General features: G+C 59.4%; 1 protein-coding gene across 6 annotated transcripts in view; it reads right to left on the bottom strand.

The window, feature by feature from the left end:
* SEC16A (SEC16 homolog A, endoplasmic reticulum export factor) overlaps nt 1–12000 on the bottom strand; it is a 32281-nt gene extending 20281 nt beyond the window's left edge. For 2 of the 6 annotated variants that reach the window (XM_053204358.1, XM_053204363.1), the window contains exons 1-4: nt 11848–12000; nt 4632–8243; nt 2720–2859; nt 237–334 (exon numbers count right to left, since the gene is read on the bottom strand). In XM_053204358.1, the coding sequence (XP_053060333.1) occupies nt 237–334; nt 2720–2859; nt 4632–8189 (3796 nt within the window). In that variant the 5' untranslated portion in view covers nt 8190–8243; nt 11848–12000. Of the gene's footprint in view, nt 1–236; nt 335–2719; nt 2860–4631; nt 9148–11778 lie in introns of those variants that run through there. The other 4 variants (XM_053204362.1, XM_053204361.1, XM_053204360.1 and 1 more) reach the window with 4 other exon arrangements.
* Between the last annotated feature and the right edge of the window lie 3912 nt (nt 12001–15912).

Genomic DNA, 15912 nt, shown 5'->3' with positions numbered 1-15912 from the left:
CGTTACTGCTGTAACTGCTATAATTAAGATGTAATTTCCAAACAAATACAGCAGCATAATTATTCCCAAGTGCAGCTTATCTTCCACCACTTTGGCTCTTGGATTAGAAACCTAAAGAGAGCAACGGAATGGAGGGCCTCGTGAGAAATGGCCAGAGGACACTGCCTCGCACCGGCCGCACTAGTGGTCTGGACGCGGTTCCGCCAGCGGCCGGCCATCTGCGCTTGTGAACCTACCTCCGTAGTCATACTGGCTGGAGTAGTAACCTGCATAGTAATCACTGTGGCTGCTCCATCCGCTTTTGGAGTTGTAGTAACCTTCAGGATAGCCTTGCCTGAAAACACACACGATGTCGTTACAAAACAATTTTCCCACTTCCTCCTCAGGATACGACAAGACGTCAGTCAGCACACGTTACCCCCAGAGCGTCAGGCGTGCGGCAAGACACGTTGCGAAAAAAGCGTAATGAGAAAATCAGTAACGACGATGGGGTAAGATTCCCTGCCGCGCAGCCACAATTCACCTCCCCAAGTAACTACTTAAGCGCCACAAACGTAAGAGAGCTGACCGCCTTCTGCCTGCTCAGTGCCACATCCCACACGGCGACACTCAAACAGGCTCTCAAGTTTCCAGTCATCAACCCCGAGCGGAAGCAGAGAGCACTGAGCTGTCAAAACCAACCTAACGCCGACTTCGGTACCCTCGGCGCAGACCGCGTGCCGTGTGCTCGGGACGGGTGAGGGTCCGCGCCCAGGCGCAGGGCTGCGGCTGCCTCAGCCCCTCGAGTCTGCTCTTAAACCTGGCCGCAAGACGCCTGAATTGTGTCTGATGGAGGCTGGCCTCACAGACCCCGCCACGAGTCTCTTGTCGCCAGATAAGCAGAACTTGGCGAGGTCACGCGGGCAGTAAGGTTCTTAGAATGGCCCATTAGCGGTTTCGTCTCTTACTAACGAGCCTTAGACGATATTTGATTTTTGAAATGTGACTCTTCCCATGCCCCTTCAGGAACGTCTCACTCAGCTGAGCCGGGGGCTTGGCCGGCACAGCTCCTGGGACAGAGACTGCCAGTGAGCCGCACTCGGTCCTCCAGTCCGGAACCCGCTCTCACGGCTCAGCTGTGGGAACGAGGCCCCTTCCGAGGGCCTTGGAGGACAGCCCTCTAGACCCCACCCATCTGCAGAGCGGGGGGCCGCTGCACACGCCAGCGGTGGGCTCGGAACAGAGATGTGACACGGCGCAGAGCCACGACCACGCCACCTCCTGGCTGCTCTCGCCAACCGAGCCCGTTCGCCCATCAGCACAGACACAGTCACAAAAACGAAGGACTTGTTCCCACCTCAAGCAGTTCCTGCAGGTACGTGATCACACCAGGCATGAGACTGACACACACAAGCACGGACACAGACACACGTCCGCAAGTGCAGACACGGACCCACGTCGTCAAGAACACACACATGCGGACGTGGACACACACCCCCAACCAAAGCAGGGCAGAAAGGCCGGGCTGCTCTCCAGAGCGGTCACATGAGTGGTGACGACACTTAGAGCACAGAAACACTGCCAGACAGGGGACAGAGCCACTGACGTGCGGCCTGGCCTCGCTCCTGGCTGGGGCACTTCTCAACAGCACGGAGCCACCTTTGGCCTCTTGGAACGCACGTTAACTCGCAGGTGGCCAAAAGGACAGGATAGTGGAACGGCGAGATGAGCCCTGGCTGCACCCTCCTCCACCCTCCCTGGTCCCCTAGAGGGTTCTAGAAACACCTACCGGACGCTTTCCCTTATTTTCACTTCGAGCCTTACTTCCCAGGTGCTGCACAGGAGCTGCAACCTCGGGAGCTTTCCCCCACAAAGCCCCCGGAAGACTGGGCTACGTGCAGGCCAGCAATGGACTGAGAGCGGCCGGCCGAACAGGCAGAGGCTCACAGAGACAGAGCCCTGTCTCCAGACGAGCCAACAAAGACAAAGAGCCAGAGATTGGATCCCGCGACTTTGGAAAGCAGCGCACATGCAAATTCATGGGGATCAGACTTCCTCTATTAGAGTTCAAGAAGCCGTGTGGCCTTGTAACAAAACCTACACCCGTAACACGTCACTCCTCCACCTGACGACAAGCAGGTGCAGGGGAAGGTGCTGGAACGCAGGCGGTGCGCCCGCCGCACCGTCCCAGCTCTCCCTATGTCTCTGAGCGGGAGGCTGTGACCTGCTTCCATTCCTACTTGGCAGGAAGGCATGATGCCAAGGCTCTTTCAAAATCCCTCATCTGTAATCACAGAGCTGAGACGCGCTCGCTCAGCGGAGGAGGGTAGCGTGATAGATGTGTGTGGGGCCTTCCAGCACAGATGCAATGTTAGGAAAAGGAGGTGGGCAGGGGTCCTGGCCCCAGCCTGCCTGGCCTACGACTCCACACCACTGTGGTCAGTAGCAGGGAACAGCCTTAGGGCCCTGAACACCCGGTCAGCAAAATGCCTGAGCCGCGTGTGCGCCTCGGTGGTGGCTGGATGATCCCCTGGCCCAGGGAGGACCCCGCAGAGGGTCTGGCCCGACCCAGTGCTGGCTGACAGCACAGCATGGCTGCAAGGGAGGGCTTTGTTCCGTTTCAAAGTGCTCCTGTGCTCTGCCCGTGCTGATTAAACATAAGCACAGGAGAAGACAGGTTTGTCTCATGTTTTCAGATCGGGAAGTTACCACCACAGCCAGCAACATGAACGTCAATCACCTGGCAGGTGGCCGGTCCGAGCAGTGACTTGCCCGGGAGCTGGGCCGCTCGGGCTCGGGGCAGCGGTAGCTCTCAGCGTAGGCGGACACCGCGCTGTCGTAGGACCTGTATCTGGGCTCATACAGGCCATAGACGTCCTGCTGGAAGAAGGGTTTGCGCAACGTTAGACATCGGTGAAGAGCCACCCGTCAAGCAACTGGCGCTAGCTCTAAATGGCGCTGGTGACGGCCCTCCAGGAGCACTGGACGTGGGGCTTCCCTCGTGCAGAAGAGAAAACCTACAAATTGACATCCACAGCCACAGACGGGCAGCAGGATCTTCCTAAAAGGGACTGCCCTGGTCCTGCTCAGGAGATGGCCGCCGTGTCAGCAGGCAGCCCCCGAGGGGCCGTGGAGACTCCAGACGGCTCTGCCGCGGAGGTGCTAGGACTCCCTGGGTTCGTGTCCTTGTTTCACACATCATCTCAGGTATGCAAAATATCCAGGGTTCCATTTGAATGGGTCCCGGAGCTACACACAGCCTCAAAGAGAGGCTCATACTCTATTCTCATGAGGCTTTCAACCCCTCGCAGGCTCATGACTGGCCACGACGGTCTCTAAGGAGCTGCCACGTGGGGACCTGAAGCAGCCCTCTGGTCTACGAGCCTGACTCTCCACCATCGCCTGGCCGAAGTGGAGAAATCACGTCCAACGGACTTATTCCTGACACCACCGGAGACTGTGGCCACAAGGTGGGAGGGCGGAAGGAAGCGGGCTCCCACAGGAGTGGTGCTGGGCTCTGGCTGGAGTTTCCTAGATGTATGTGTGGCTGCTGCACAAAGAACCCAAAGCGGGGACACTGCTCCCCTCGTGCTCTGCCAGCCCTTCCTGGGCACTGGATGGATCTGAAATCAGTTTCCCTGTATGGAAACAGGAGTCCTTGGGGCTCCTTCCAGAATTTCAAATTTGCTAATCTCAGTGGTTAGGTGCACAGTATTCATATAATCCCAAAGATGCTCAAAGCCTGCAAAGGAGGCACAAGCCTCCTCCTAGTGGGGGCTACTGCCCGACCCACCCCCACCAGCCCTGTACCCCCGAGCCGCCTCTAAGAGGTCCCCAGGATGGCCACCTGCCCACTGTAGGACCGTGCTTTCCAAACTTCTGGTCTACACTCCTTGGCCCTCTGACACTCTGCCGACCTCACATGATGCGGGGCTGGGACTAGAGATAATGAGAAGCAAATCGTGATCCAACGTGTGTATTTGAACCCCACTGTTTCAAAGTACCAGAGAACTGGACAGAACCAGTTGTGTTTCACAACACTCACATGCTTAGGCCACTGTGAACGGCAAGTCTTCTGTGGGGCGCAACACCGCCCCTGCCCCGCTGCTGGGACCGCCATGCGCCTGAGGGACATTTACGGGATCTCATCCCCCTTGGCCGTTTTGCTTGGATTCGTTCCGAACCTAGCTTTTTTCCCTTAATGTTTCTACTCTCCTGGAGGGATTTAAAACACTGCGCTGTCCTGTTCCTCTCTGGGTAGATTTTTCCCGTCAAAACCACACCGGAGCTTCGAGAGGATATCCCAGTTTCCCAAGGTGCGCAACTCAGAGCTCTGGTCCCGCAGAGAGCCCACCGGAGGGACAGGAAACAGAGGGCTCCTCAGCCACACACGCCGGGGCATGCGTGCTAAAAATTAACCAGGGATTCTGCACCACGCAACACACAAGTGTGCAGTGTGAACCTGCAAGGGTTCTGGGAGCCGGGCACGCTCCCCAAGCAGTGGTGCAGGAACGGGCACTCTGCACAACGGTGCAGACCACAGGGCCTACAGGCCGCTTCCGAACTGAGCAACAAAAGCCTGCCAAGAAGCACGACTCAGGAGAAAGAGACCACCGGTCCCGGGGTTCAACCGTCCGAGAGCCTGACCGTACCTGGTAATAGAGGGAGGCTGTGCCGGGATCCGGCGGGTATGGCGAGGGGTACTGCGACTGGTAGCCATCGTACAGGGGTCTGTAATAGTAGTAAGCTGCCAAGTCCGAGGGAGGCGGTGGCTGCAGCCACTGCTGGTCCGACCGTGCGGCTGCCTGGCTGGAGCTGGTGGACACGATGGACGCGCTGGAGGACCGAGGCGGCCGAGGCAGCAGCTGCTGACCCGTGTCAGCTGGAGCGGGACTTGCTGGTGGTGGGACCGAGTTTTGGGACTGCCCCTGCACTGGCGAGCTTCCTGGGTTCGAAGGTTCTGAACATGTTGCTCTGGGCCCTTGCTGGGGGGCCGGCGACGGCTCCTGCTGGGCCCTCCCTAGGCCACATGGGTCCTGAGCGTCTTTTGTCACCTGCTGGTAGAAACAGTCTGGGTTATGTGCCCCTGGCCCAGGTTGTCTAGGCTGACCGGTGATGGTTTGCGGACAAGCTGGGCTGTCAGAACGGGACGGGCCATACATCCTCAGAGAATTTTCCAAAGTCCTATTCAGCGTGAAGTCTAGAGCTCCAGAAGTTTCTTCCCGATTACCGGAGGGATCCACTTTACTACCAGCAGGGACCGAGGTAGCGTTTGCAGGCGGCACCAACATCACGCCTGTGCTTCCAGCAGGGCTACCAACCAGCTCGGGAAGAACGTTCTCTGCATTATGAACCTTTTGGCCTTCTGGAAGCAAGTTCTTTGGAACCGGATGAGGTGGCGGCTGAACCAGCAAATTAGCAGGTTGATTACAAACGGTCTCCGAAGTGCCAGGAACTTGTGGAAAGCTACCTTGCGGGAGACTCTTGGGCAGAGGCGAGCGGGTGACAGAGGTGGCTGCGATCCCAGACGCAGGAGCGCTTTCTCCGGAGTCCCCCCCGACAGTCCGGCTGCTTGCTGTCGGTTTATCCCCCACCAAAGCATCTCTCCAGGGCAGACTCTTCTCATTAGGACTCGATAAGGACACAGCAAAATTAATGGGCTGAGCCAAGTTATAGCTTTGATCAGGCTGGGCAATCAAGACTGGCTGATTCTGCAAAGACTCAGTGGGCGGTGAGGATAACAGGCTGGCATAGCCCGAGCTCGCCTGCGAGGGAAGGGCCTCCTCTTCTCCCATCTTGGGAGGGTTCTCGAGGTTCTCGGAAGCTCCGACGCCGTCCCTGCTCCGCAGAGGGAGGCCAGGGCCTGGCTGCCGGGGCTGCTGACCGGACACTCCCTCGTCAGGAGGCTGGATCACTTCAGAGGGCTGAGGCCTCACGGGCGCGTGCAGTGCCGGGGCAGCCGGGGCCAGGAGCACGCTGCCCCCGAAATCCGGGAGCTCGTTCTGTGCCCACAAGGTCGTCACTGGGCTCTCGCACTTCACAGCTCCCTGGGCCCTGGCCAAGGGCCTCTTCTCAGCTGCCGGAAGCACGGTCTCCGAGGGCGGCCCCCCAGCGTGCCCGAGCCCGTGCTCGGCCTCCACGGGTACGGTAAAGGGCAGAGAACCGGCCTGGAGTGTGAACAGGGTCTCCATGTTGTCCGGGGGCTGCTCCAAGTTGCCAGGGCAGGTGTCAGGCGGTGCGGCAGCTGGCCGGTGCTGCTTCTGGTGGGGTCCGGCCCCCCTCACCTCGCCCACCACCTTGGCCCGATCGGCCTCAACTGGTTTTACTCCAACTAAGTGGGATTTCACCGGTTCAAAAGAACTATTCGCGCTTGTCTGGAATATTCCAGTGGGTTTTGGGGGGCTTGGGGTTGAGGGCTGGGACAGGCTGCTGCGGTGATTCTGGCTCACGGTGGTCTCGTGTGTCTCGCCTCCTACAGGAGAAGAATCAATTTGCTTAAAAAAGCTCCCCGAAGACTCATCTTCAGGTTTTCCGACTTCTTGCTGAATGAAAGTGCCCCCCAGGTCTTGAGGCCTGGCCGCACCTGGAAGATTCCTGTGGCTCTTGCTGCTGTAACTGGACGACACGCTGTCGGATCGCACGGGGTGTGGCACTGAATCCGGGGCCTCGAGATTTGGGCCCCCGCCCCCAGCGTGGCCCCCAACACCGAGCCTGGGGCCGTATCTGAGCGGATCGCCGGGGGCGGGAGGGTCCAAACTTAGGGGCTCACTTGGCAAAACTTCCTGATTCTGAATGAACTCTAAGTCCTCCACGTTCTCGTACTGTGGGCTGCTGGCGTGAGCCCCTGCGCCTGCTGGGCTGCCCCACACAGTGACGGCAGCGCTTGCCGTGGCCGGTCTATCGGGCTGGGCGCCTGCAGACTGAGAGAAATAAGGCTGCGGGTGGCCTCCCTGCTGCGTGGCCTCGTTGCTGGAACCTCTGGGAAAGGCGTGGTAAACGCCACCCACTCCCACACGTGCGGGAGCATGGCCAAGTCCCGGGCCGGGGGAGGAGCCATCCAAGTCAGACCGACCAGCGAAGCTTGTGTTTTCGGATGAGAGGTTCTCCTCATTTTCCGTCTCTCCGCCGTGGAAGAACATGGAGAGAGCTCCCGAGTCCACTTCCGGCAGGACCCGGCTGGTCTCGGCCCCTGGGGGGTAGTGCAAATGGCTTTCCGGGCTGTTTCCCTGAGCGAGGGGATTCACAAGAGCGAGGTCTGGCAACTGCTCTTTATTCACTCCTGGATTTGGCCTGAGCTCCTGGCTTGCCCGAGGATTCCCAGCTCTAGAATTTTGCCTGAACGCGTTGTCAGGATCAAAGTTATTTGCTGACTGGTTACCACTCGGCAGGTAGGCCGGCTCATTGCTTCCGTCACCGGCCAAGGGTCCTGGCAAAGACACCAGTGGGTTGAGCTGCTCGTGGCCGGGACCGTGATACGGGCTGGACGGAGCGGGGAAGAGGGAAACGCTGGAGGCGTGGGGCACCGGGTGCTGAACAGGTCCTTCTGGGCGGGGCCAATAATGTTGACCTGAGGGCTGTGGGCCTCCCTGCCCTGGCCCCCACTGCCCTGGCATTTGCTGACGAGGCTGAGGGAAGAAAGGGGACGGCGCCACAGCACTGTCGTGCGGGTTCTGCCGACTCAGGGGTCTCTCGGGCCCAAGCACGTTCGCGTGCGGATGGCCCCCGTGGGGACTGTCGGCACCCACTCCTGGAATGTGAGGACATGGCAGAGTCTGAACTTCGGGTTCCGAGCTGGAAGCAAGCTCGGCACCCCTGTGCAACTCTGGCTCTGGCGGCGCCGAAGGTGGCAACACGCTGGCAAACAGACCAGCGTCCGCTGTGGCCTGCAACACAGGTCCTTGCGAGGTATCCCCAGCATTTGCGTGAGGCACAGGCAGACCAGGGCGCTGAAGGAACGCTGGCGGGGCCGGGCCCTGCAGAACGGGCGTGCTGCTTTTGGACGAACTGCCCGACGATGTAGTTTGTAGCGCTTGTCTACTGAAAGCAAACGGATCCGTTACCGGCTGCAACGGGCAAGTTATCGGGGTCACCGGTGCGTTACTATTTGCCTGTCTCCTGTAAGATCTGTTGGACCAGAACATGCTCTGAGGAGTTCCGGCCGGAGGTGGCCCGACCACGCCTGATGGGGCTGCCTGAGGCGGCGGCTGCATGACCGATCGGTTGCACAACTAAGTGCTGCTCACAGAAAGCAGGATATAGGTTTTCTTCAACCTGAACCAAAAAAGAAAAAGAAGAAATTAGCATAAAATCCATGTATTCAAACTCCCAGTTGGAATCAGGAGAACGAAGAAAACAGAGAAAGGCTGGAAACAACTTGAGAGTCTGTGTCCTCGGTCCCGAGACACGTCGCTCCTACCCCCGCGCCCACCCAGAACTGCATCCCGGGTGGGGGGCTGCGGCCGGCCGGTGCAGCTGAGCGCACACACAAGAACTCGGCCGGACATGGATGCAAACGCCGGCTGTGCCCTGAGCTCACTGACTGACTTCAGACAAGTCACTGCCTTCTCTGGGGTTCAGTTTCACAGCCCCGCTGGGCACCCACACGGCGCGCCTGATGCCTCCGCGATGCCCTCACCAAGTGGGCAGCGATGAACGAAGCGCAACCTAACTGCCGGTCTGATTTACTACCCGGTACCCGGACACCTTCCCGTAAATTATCACCAGGTCCTCAAAGAGCCAACTCCTGTATCAAGATGGCACATCATACTTTTCGCGCAGGTTAATGTTACATCTTGAAATGAAAATGGAAGTTTAAGATGCGCGCTTCCGTTTTAACGAAAAAGCATTATAAAGTACAGAGCGATACAAGCTACAGGCGGAATCTGAAATATACAAACATGCCCTTTATGCCACCGTGCAGAATGCCTCATTTCCCGCGCTGTGCCTGGTTGCCACCGTGAGCGGAACAAGCCGCCTCTGACCACGAGGGCTGTCAAGAAGTGAGTCCGGAACGCAAGCCCCGACGAAACGTGAAGCAGCTTTAAAACTGACCCACTGACTCGATTCAAAAATTTTCAACCAGAGTGCCAACAAACCTCTCACAGAAAACGAAATCGTCTTTCCAGTGTGTTTTGTTGCCAGAACTAGCGGTGGTTTCCGCTTTTTAAGAAAATACGTTAAATGTAACCTCGAACGGTTAACCGGTACTTTTAAGACACAAACCCAGGTACTGTCTCTTTGCTGTCTTTCTCTGGGCACAAGTCCTCCCCCCTAGGGTCACCCTCACAAACAAACAGATGACGTGTAACCGATCACGGAGGAAAGTAAACACCAGAGGGAGAAGTGGGAGGGCGCCAGGGTTTAACCCACACGTTTCTGCAGGTGTACGCCACTTTTGCTCCTGGCAATCTTTCTCAGAGTCGATAAAAGGAGACATCTGTGAATGTATCTCAAGCAAAGCTACTTACGGTGAAGGTTCCCACCCCTCTCTGGAAACGAGTCCTATGGGTCTATTAGCTCACTACCATTACGGCTCGCCCACGTGTGTCCTAGGCCAACAGGGAAGCCCTTTGGACTGACGAGCACTCTGAAACTCACTTAAATTCGACGGACTGTATTAGGCACAGCACTGGAGGCTTCGTTTGGTTCTAAGCTGTCATTTTAGAACAAAGAATGTGTACAGCTCAGCTTTACAAGGACTGATCGTACAACAAGCCCGGCCTCTTCCTCTTATCTGTGGGACAGAGGCGCCCGGCACGTCTTCCGAAACACAACTTCCTCCTTGTAAGGCTCCAGTAGAGGACCTCAACCGCTCTAAGCAGCTGTAAAAAAGAAACACCAAACGGCAGAGGCCCAGAGCATCACACCGCAGAGGCGTGGCTGTGAGGGCAGGGCCGGGAGTCCAACCGACCGGCCCCAAGCACACCACTTCTCTTCCTGCGACCCAGACCCTTTGTCTGTAAAGCGAGAGAATCTAAGGTTCCTTCTCAGCTGCATCTTACAAAATCCTACTCACAGTGGGTTCTGGGATGCCCTGACCCCTGCTGCTGTTCAATACAGAAATGTCATCAACACGCGGACAGCGTAGGGACTTAAACGTTCTCCTTCAAGAAACTTCCCCGACTCCTGAACTAAGAACCGTTTTATAGCAAACGCTACCCCTTTCCTACAAAACGGAATCTCCCCCACCCCCCACCCACAACTGACAGCTTTTCAACAATAAGGCAGCTGCGTGTGAAACGATCCTGAACATGAACATGATCCTCTTGGACCTTCTCTACTCACCAACCGCAACGCCGCCTATCACCTCTCTGCTGGCCCCAGGGAACTTACCTCCAGCCAGTAAGTCATTCGGTACCAAGTCATCTACCTTTAAAAAGACACTGGCTGTTTTTCTAAAAAACGCATCACTCACAAACCTAGCCCTTCGTCAGACCACCCTGTGTCTACGAGAAATACTTAAGCACAACCGCCTCCGACCTTCGATCCAATTCCTGGCCAAGGCACTGAGATGCTCAGAGCACCTTCGGAGCGGCTGCCGCAAACTGAGGCTGCGCCAACAGGAGCGCCAGAGAGCCCCGGAGACGCTGCCCTTTGGCCACAATGTCCCTCTTGGAGGCTGTGAGTGTCACATCCCTGTCGGGCTGTGGGGCGCTTGACACAGAGACACCGCAAACTCCAACTTTTCCAAGTACGGCCCCAAACACGTTTAGACGGTAACCAACACGAAGGGGGAGTCGAAACACTGCTAAAAATGGCAAAGATCCCAAAGGACGCACTGACGTTCAGGGAAGAAGCACTACAACGCGCACGCTACCCCGAAGAAAACGGTCAGTACGGTTTGGAGACTCCCTGCTACTTAGGCCGAATGAATCACAGGGACAAGAAAGCATTCTCCTGCCTCTGGCCTCCCCTTTGACCTCTGTTAAGATACCAGCCACCGGAACCCTACGAAGAGGCACGGGGCGGGGGGCGGGGGGCTGGGGGCTGGGGGGACCTGCAGGGAGACCCGTTGTGCTGAAACTTGCCGAAGTATGGCTCTGGAGCAACTGTGTGTGACTCAGTTTGCTTCCTGCCCTCGCTGCCCTCCCCGGTTAACGTCGTCTGTATTTAAAACACAGCCTTAAGCAGCCCGTGCCCCACCTCCAGCCACTCGGAAGTTCTTAGGTGAACCTGCAAATACCGATTTGAAATGGCCGGGACGCCACCAGACGCTCCGCACGATACTTTCGCCCCCAAACCGGTACTAACTTCATCACACGTTCCTGTAACCCTTCACGCGAGACACAAGTGCCCGACCTCCGCTGCAGCGTCTCGGTCACTTTGCCACGAAATGCAAATCTGTCTCATCACCGGCACGGCTCGGGAAAAATCTCCCAGCCGCTGAGGACAAAACAACTTAAGAACCCTCGAAGCAAAGGACACGCAAAACTGTTAGAAGAAATTTCCTCAATGTTCGTACTCCTTGAGAAGTCGCAGGTCTGGTCTATCTTCACCATTCCAACACAACCCTCCCTCCGTCGAGGCCACCAGGGCGAAGACAAGTGTCAACACAGCGGGGCCGGACAGGCACTTGCCACAGAGCCGGCCATACCTGCGGGGTCCACGTCAGTCTGACGAGGCGGCCGACAAAGGTGCAGAAGGCGGCAAGAGGGTCGCTCGCTCGGCCGCCCCTGACCCGCCCCGGCCCCGCAGGTCCCCCTGCTCGCCCCCGGGGCCCCTGCCCGACCCCTGGCGGCACCCGGAGACGCGAAGTCCGCTCAGGGCTGGGCCCGGCCCGGCCACTTCCCTCCGCCCGACCCCGGCCCTCACCGGCGCGCCACAGGGCGGCCGAGGCCCACCCCGGCTCGTGCCCCGCCCCTCCGCGACCCCTGGGCCAACCCCTCAAGAGCCGCCGGCGGAAGCCGGCCGGGCTGCGGCGACAAGCGAAGACACGAAAGCCGCAGCAGCCATCTTGGCACATCCGGCTCCGGCCGCCGCGCCGCCGACGTGTCCGACCGCGACGTCAGTGCGCGCCACGCCTGCCGACCACGCCCACCAGCCCCGCCCACCGCAGCTGCTCCGGTGACGCGGCCTCCCTCCGGCGTTTGGTCCTTCGCCGGCCATCTATTCGTCCGCCCCGTTGGCCCGCCCCTCGCCTGCGACCAATCTTTCACCGTTCCTCCCTTCGTCCCGCCCCCCCTGCCCCGCCCCTCGCGTCCCCGTCATTCACGTCCCATCCGTTCGTCCCGCCCCCTCGGCCTCGCACCTTAGCCCCGCCCCCTGCGACCCGCCCTTCGCCCACCTGCTGGGCCGGGTGCGCGGGGCACGGCTCAGAGACGTCACCCTGATTATGCCAGCTCTTTCTCCCAGTCTTTCTCGTCTTAGGGTGTGAGAAGAGTAAGGGTTCTTCAGTCATACCCAAGTGAAGGACCAGTCCTGAACGACCGAGGCCAGCAGGAGCACCCACCGAGAACGGCTACTCGGCAGCGCCGAGAACCCGAGCGGCGCCCTGGCGCAGGCGCGACCCTCCCATTTGGCCGTTGGACTTCCTCCAAGGCGAGACGGGCGGAAGACGGCTGCGCATGCGCCGGCCTCCGCGGCGGGCTACGCGTGCGCACCTCGCGGCGGCTCGCCGGTTGCCTGGTTACGGCCACTCGCGGCTCCGGGTTCCAGTTCAGCCCGCGAAGTTCGTTTCCGTCCGCGTCCGGCGCTCGGAAAGCTGTGCCCGTCTGCCCCGCGCGGAGCTCCGGGAGGGTCCGCAGGCGCCCTTCGAGGCCCCCTGCCTGCTCGGCCCCCTGCTTGCTCGGCCCCCGGCTGCAGCCACGCCGCCCCGTGGCTCGCGCAGTCCGCTCCTGCTCCTCTTCCTGCCCCGCCCTGCCCCCATGGAGGCCTGGCTCCCTCGGCGCCCGGTCTGGTCCCCGACACCGCGTGGACGGAGACCAGGACTCCGTTCTGCTGTGTTCCGCAGCCGTTGAGCGGGCGTTTGCGTTGGAGCGCCTCCCCCAGGCAGCGAGTGTCCGGCCGGGCTGCCCTGCTAGCCCCCTGCTCCGCCCCGAGGATGGCACCATCAGAGCCCTCCCACGGTGGATCTTAGGGACGAGGGGGTGCTGCCATTTGTATCCTCATTTTCCCAGTGAGAATAGAGAGGTTCGGTAGGCGAGGAAGCAGCCACCCAGACCCCGGCCCGCTCACCTGCACACCTGCCTGGCAGGGAGAGGGAAAAGTAGCAGCCTGCCCCCGCTCACCCCAGCTTCTTCCAGAGGGCAGGAAGGGTGGCAGGTGTGCCCACACGCTTGCATCCGCCGGTGGTCGAGCTCCCAGCGGCTGCTGCTGCCAGTGCAGCAGCGGCTGAGGCCTGGCCGGGGTGGGAGGACTCCCTGGTCACCCGTGGGACTCCGAAGCCTGGGAAGAAGGAAGGAGCGCGGTTCAGCTCTTTGTTTGCTGTGACGTTGGCAGGGAGCAGCCACGCTGTCAGGGCCCCAGCGGGTGCGGGGAGAGTTTCGGTCCCTCTGACGTGGCCACTCTGCTAAGCTAACATTTGCCTTGCAGAAATGGAGATCCTAACCTATGTCAACACAGAGAATAGGTGCTGGGACTCCCTGGATCCACCCCACTGCCCCTGACCCACTTCCTGCAGTCACTTTGTCCCAAGAAACCACTCCACAGAGACATGGCACTGTCACCCACCTCCCCACCCCCCCCCCCCCCGCCATGGGCACGCAGAGGCAAAGGTGCTGGGGTCCGTCCCCTCCCCCTCCTGCTAAGCCTCTTGAGTGGAGGCCTTCCGGTTCTTGGCCATGTGGGGCCCGGTGTGGAGGAGAGGGCTCTGGGCCCACCATCGATTGTGGAGGCTGGGGCTCTGAGTCACAGGCCCTCGGCCTCAAGGCCCAGCCTGCTACCTGAGGCTGTGTGCCTTCTGTCAGCTTCCTTGACCTCCCTGACCATCACGTCCTCGGCAACCTGGAGTCCAGGCGGGGGAGCACCTAGACAACTTGGGGGCCAAAAGGAGATGCTGTTGATGCTTAAACCAGAGCAACAGGCACGAACCGCACTGTCCTGGGTGTAGGGTGATTCTGGCTGCAGAACGGGCAGGGGCCCGAGCCGTGGGGGGCGTACTGCCATGACAGCTGTTGCTGTTTCTGAGGAAGCGTCCCTCCCTTTGCCTGCAGTGTCACTCATTCACTCCTTCCTCCTTATCCCCCCAGGCTCCCAGAGGCTGGATACACATGCCACCACCTCCCTGAAGCCCCACCATGGGGGCTGGCGTCAGCTGCTCTTTCCAGAGGGCAAGGTTGTTAGTTCCTCATCATGACCGGAGCTGTAGTCACGCGACCCCGAGCACACAGGACACAGGGCTGCAGGCTTGCCAGGACGATGGGCAGAGCCTATGCCAGAGAACCCGGCTGTCCTTTCTATCATTGCAGCACCCTGTCACACTGCGTTTTCAGGATCACGAGAGTCAGCCCCTCCCAGGAGCCTGCGTTGTCCAGGGAGGACTGGCACCGAGCGCCCAGAGGGGGCTGAGCTGAGCTGAGCTGGGACCTAAGTCCTTATGAGAGGCCAGATGCCAACAAGGTAAAATAGCCCACTGGCAGCTCTTCATCACGTGTTGAAACGATAATATTTTGGATATAGTGAGTTAAGTGTACTGTTAAAACTTATTTAATCTGTTTCCCTCTTTAACATAGCTAGTAGGAACTTTAAAATTGCGTCTGTACCTGGCATATTTCCACGGGACGGCACTGGTCTAGACAGTGAGCACATTGTGAGAGGGGATCAGGGGCTCCCCCCCACTGCCCATGCATGCCCACCCTGGAGCTGGAGCTTCCTAGATTGTGGAGCTGACACCCAGCCGCTTAGGTGATTGTGGAAGGAGCCCTTGGTGGAGGGTAGCCACGGTGTCCCCATAGACAAAGGCTGGTGGTCCAGGGCCGTAAGCCTCTGCCCCTCCCTCCTCCAGGGCATAAAGTAGCTGTAGTAGGTGTGGTTTGTAAGTGGACGTTTGTAAGACGGTCCTGCTCCACACCAGGTGCTCTGCTCAGCCCCCGACTCTAGTCCTCAGTCCTGGGCACCGAGGCTGGGGGCTTGGCAGGGGGCCTGCTCGACTCTGCCTGGAGATAGGAAGGGGCTGCCTCCGTGAGACAGGTCTGGCTGAATGGTCCAGGCCGAAAGCACGTGAGGGCTTCGGAAGTGGAAAGAGTTGGCAGACGGGACTTCGGAAGAGGCAGCCATGCAGCTGAGGAGGTCTGCGTGGAGAGGAAGGGGACATCAGTTCCTTCAGGAGACAGCAGATCTGGGGGCGGAGATAGCTGGTGTTTGAGCGTGTTCTGTGGCACCTGTCAGTGTGCGTGTAAGTCGGCTGGCGGGCTGTGGCCAGGCCTGGTACGAGGAGAGGGAGGCAGCTCCAGGAGGGTGCAGCTGGGGTACAAAGCCAGACCCAGACTCCCGGGAGGCCTTGCAAGAGAAAATCCACATCCAGGCTGAGCTTGATGAATGTCCCCACCATCGGCGTCGTCATTAGCACGAGCATGGCACTGTCTCATCCCTCGTCTCCAGCGTCTGCAGACGTGCCCGGCACCCGGCAGGCCCCAGAGGTCTTTTGTTCCCTTTATCGCTGAGCCAAGTACTAAACATATAAGGTGACACTGTAAGTGACAGGAGGGTCGTAGAAAGCACCAGAAGGGCACGGATTCCACACCAGTCGGGCCACAGAGAATCAGAGCCACGGGACTAAGTGAGTAGTATTCTGTTAGCTGCAGCAGGGCCCTGGAAAAACCTGAGAGACCTCTCTCACAAAACCACACACTCGTTGGCTGAGCCCCTAACGCGTGCCCCGCACTGCGAGGAGCTGGGAGTGTGGCCGCGGACCAGCAGGCCAGGCCTCCGCTCTTAGGGGGCACAGACTCTGGACAGCTGCAAATGTGCCCCCGGGGCTGGGGGGCACCGTGAGGG

The sequence above is a fragment of the Acinonyx jubatus genome, chromosome D4 (assembly GCF_027475565.1).
Source record: "Acinonyx jubatus isolate Ajub_Pintada_27869175 chromosome D4, VMU_Ajub_asm_v1.0, whole genome shotgun sequence".
Taxonomy (NCBI): Eukaryota; Metazoa; Chordata; class Mammalia; order Carnivora; family Felidae; genus Acinonyx; species Acinonyx jubatus.
Note: the sequence above shows the minus strand (reverse complement) of the source record. Positions and strands in the feature narration are given on the sequence as shown.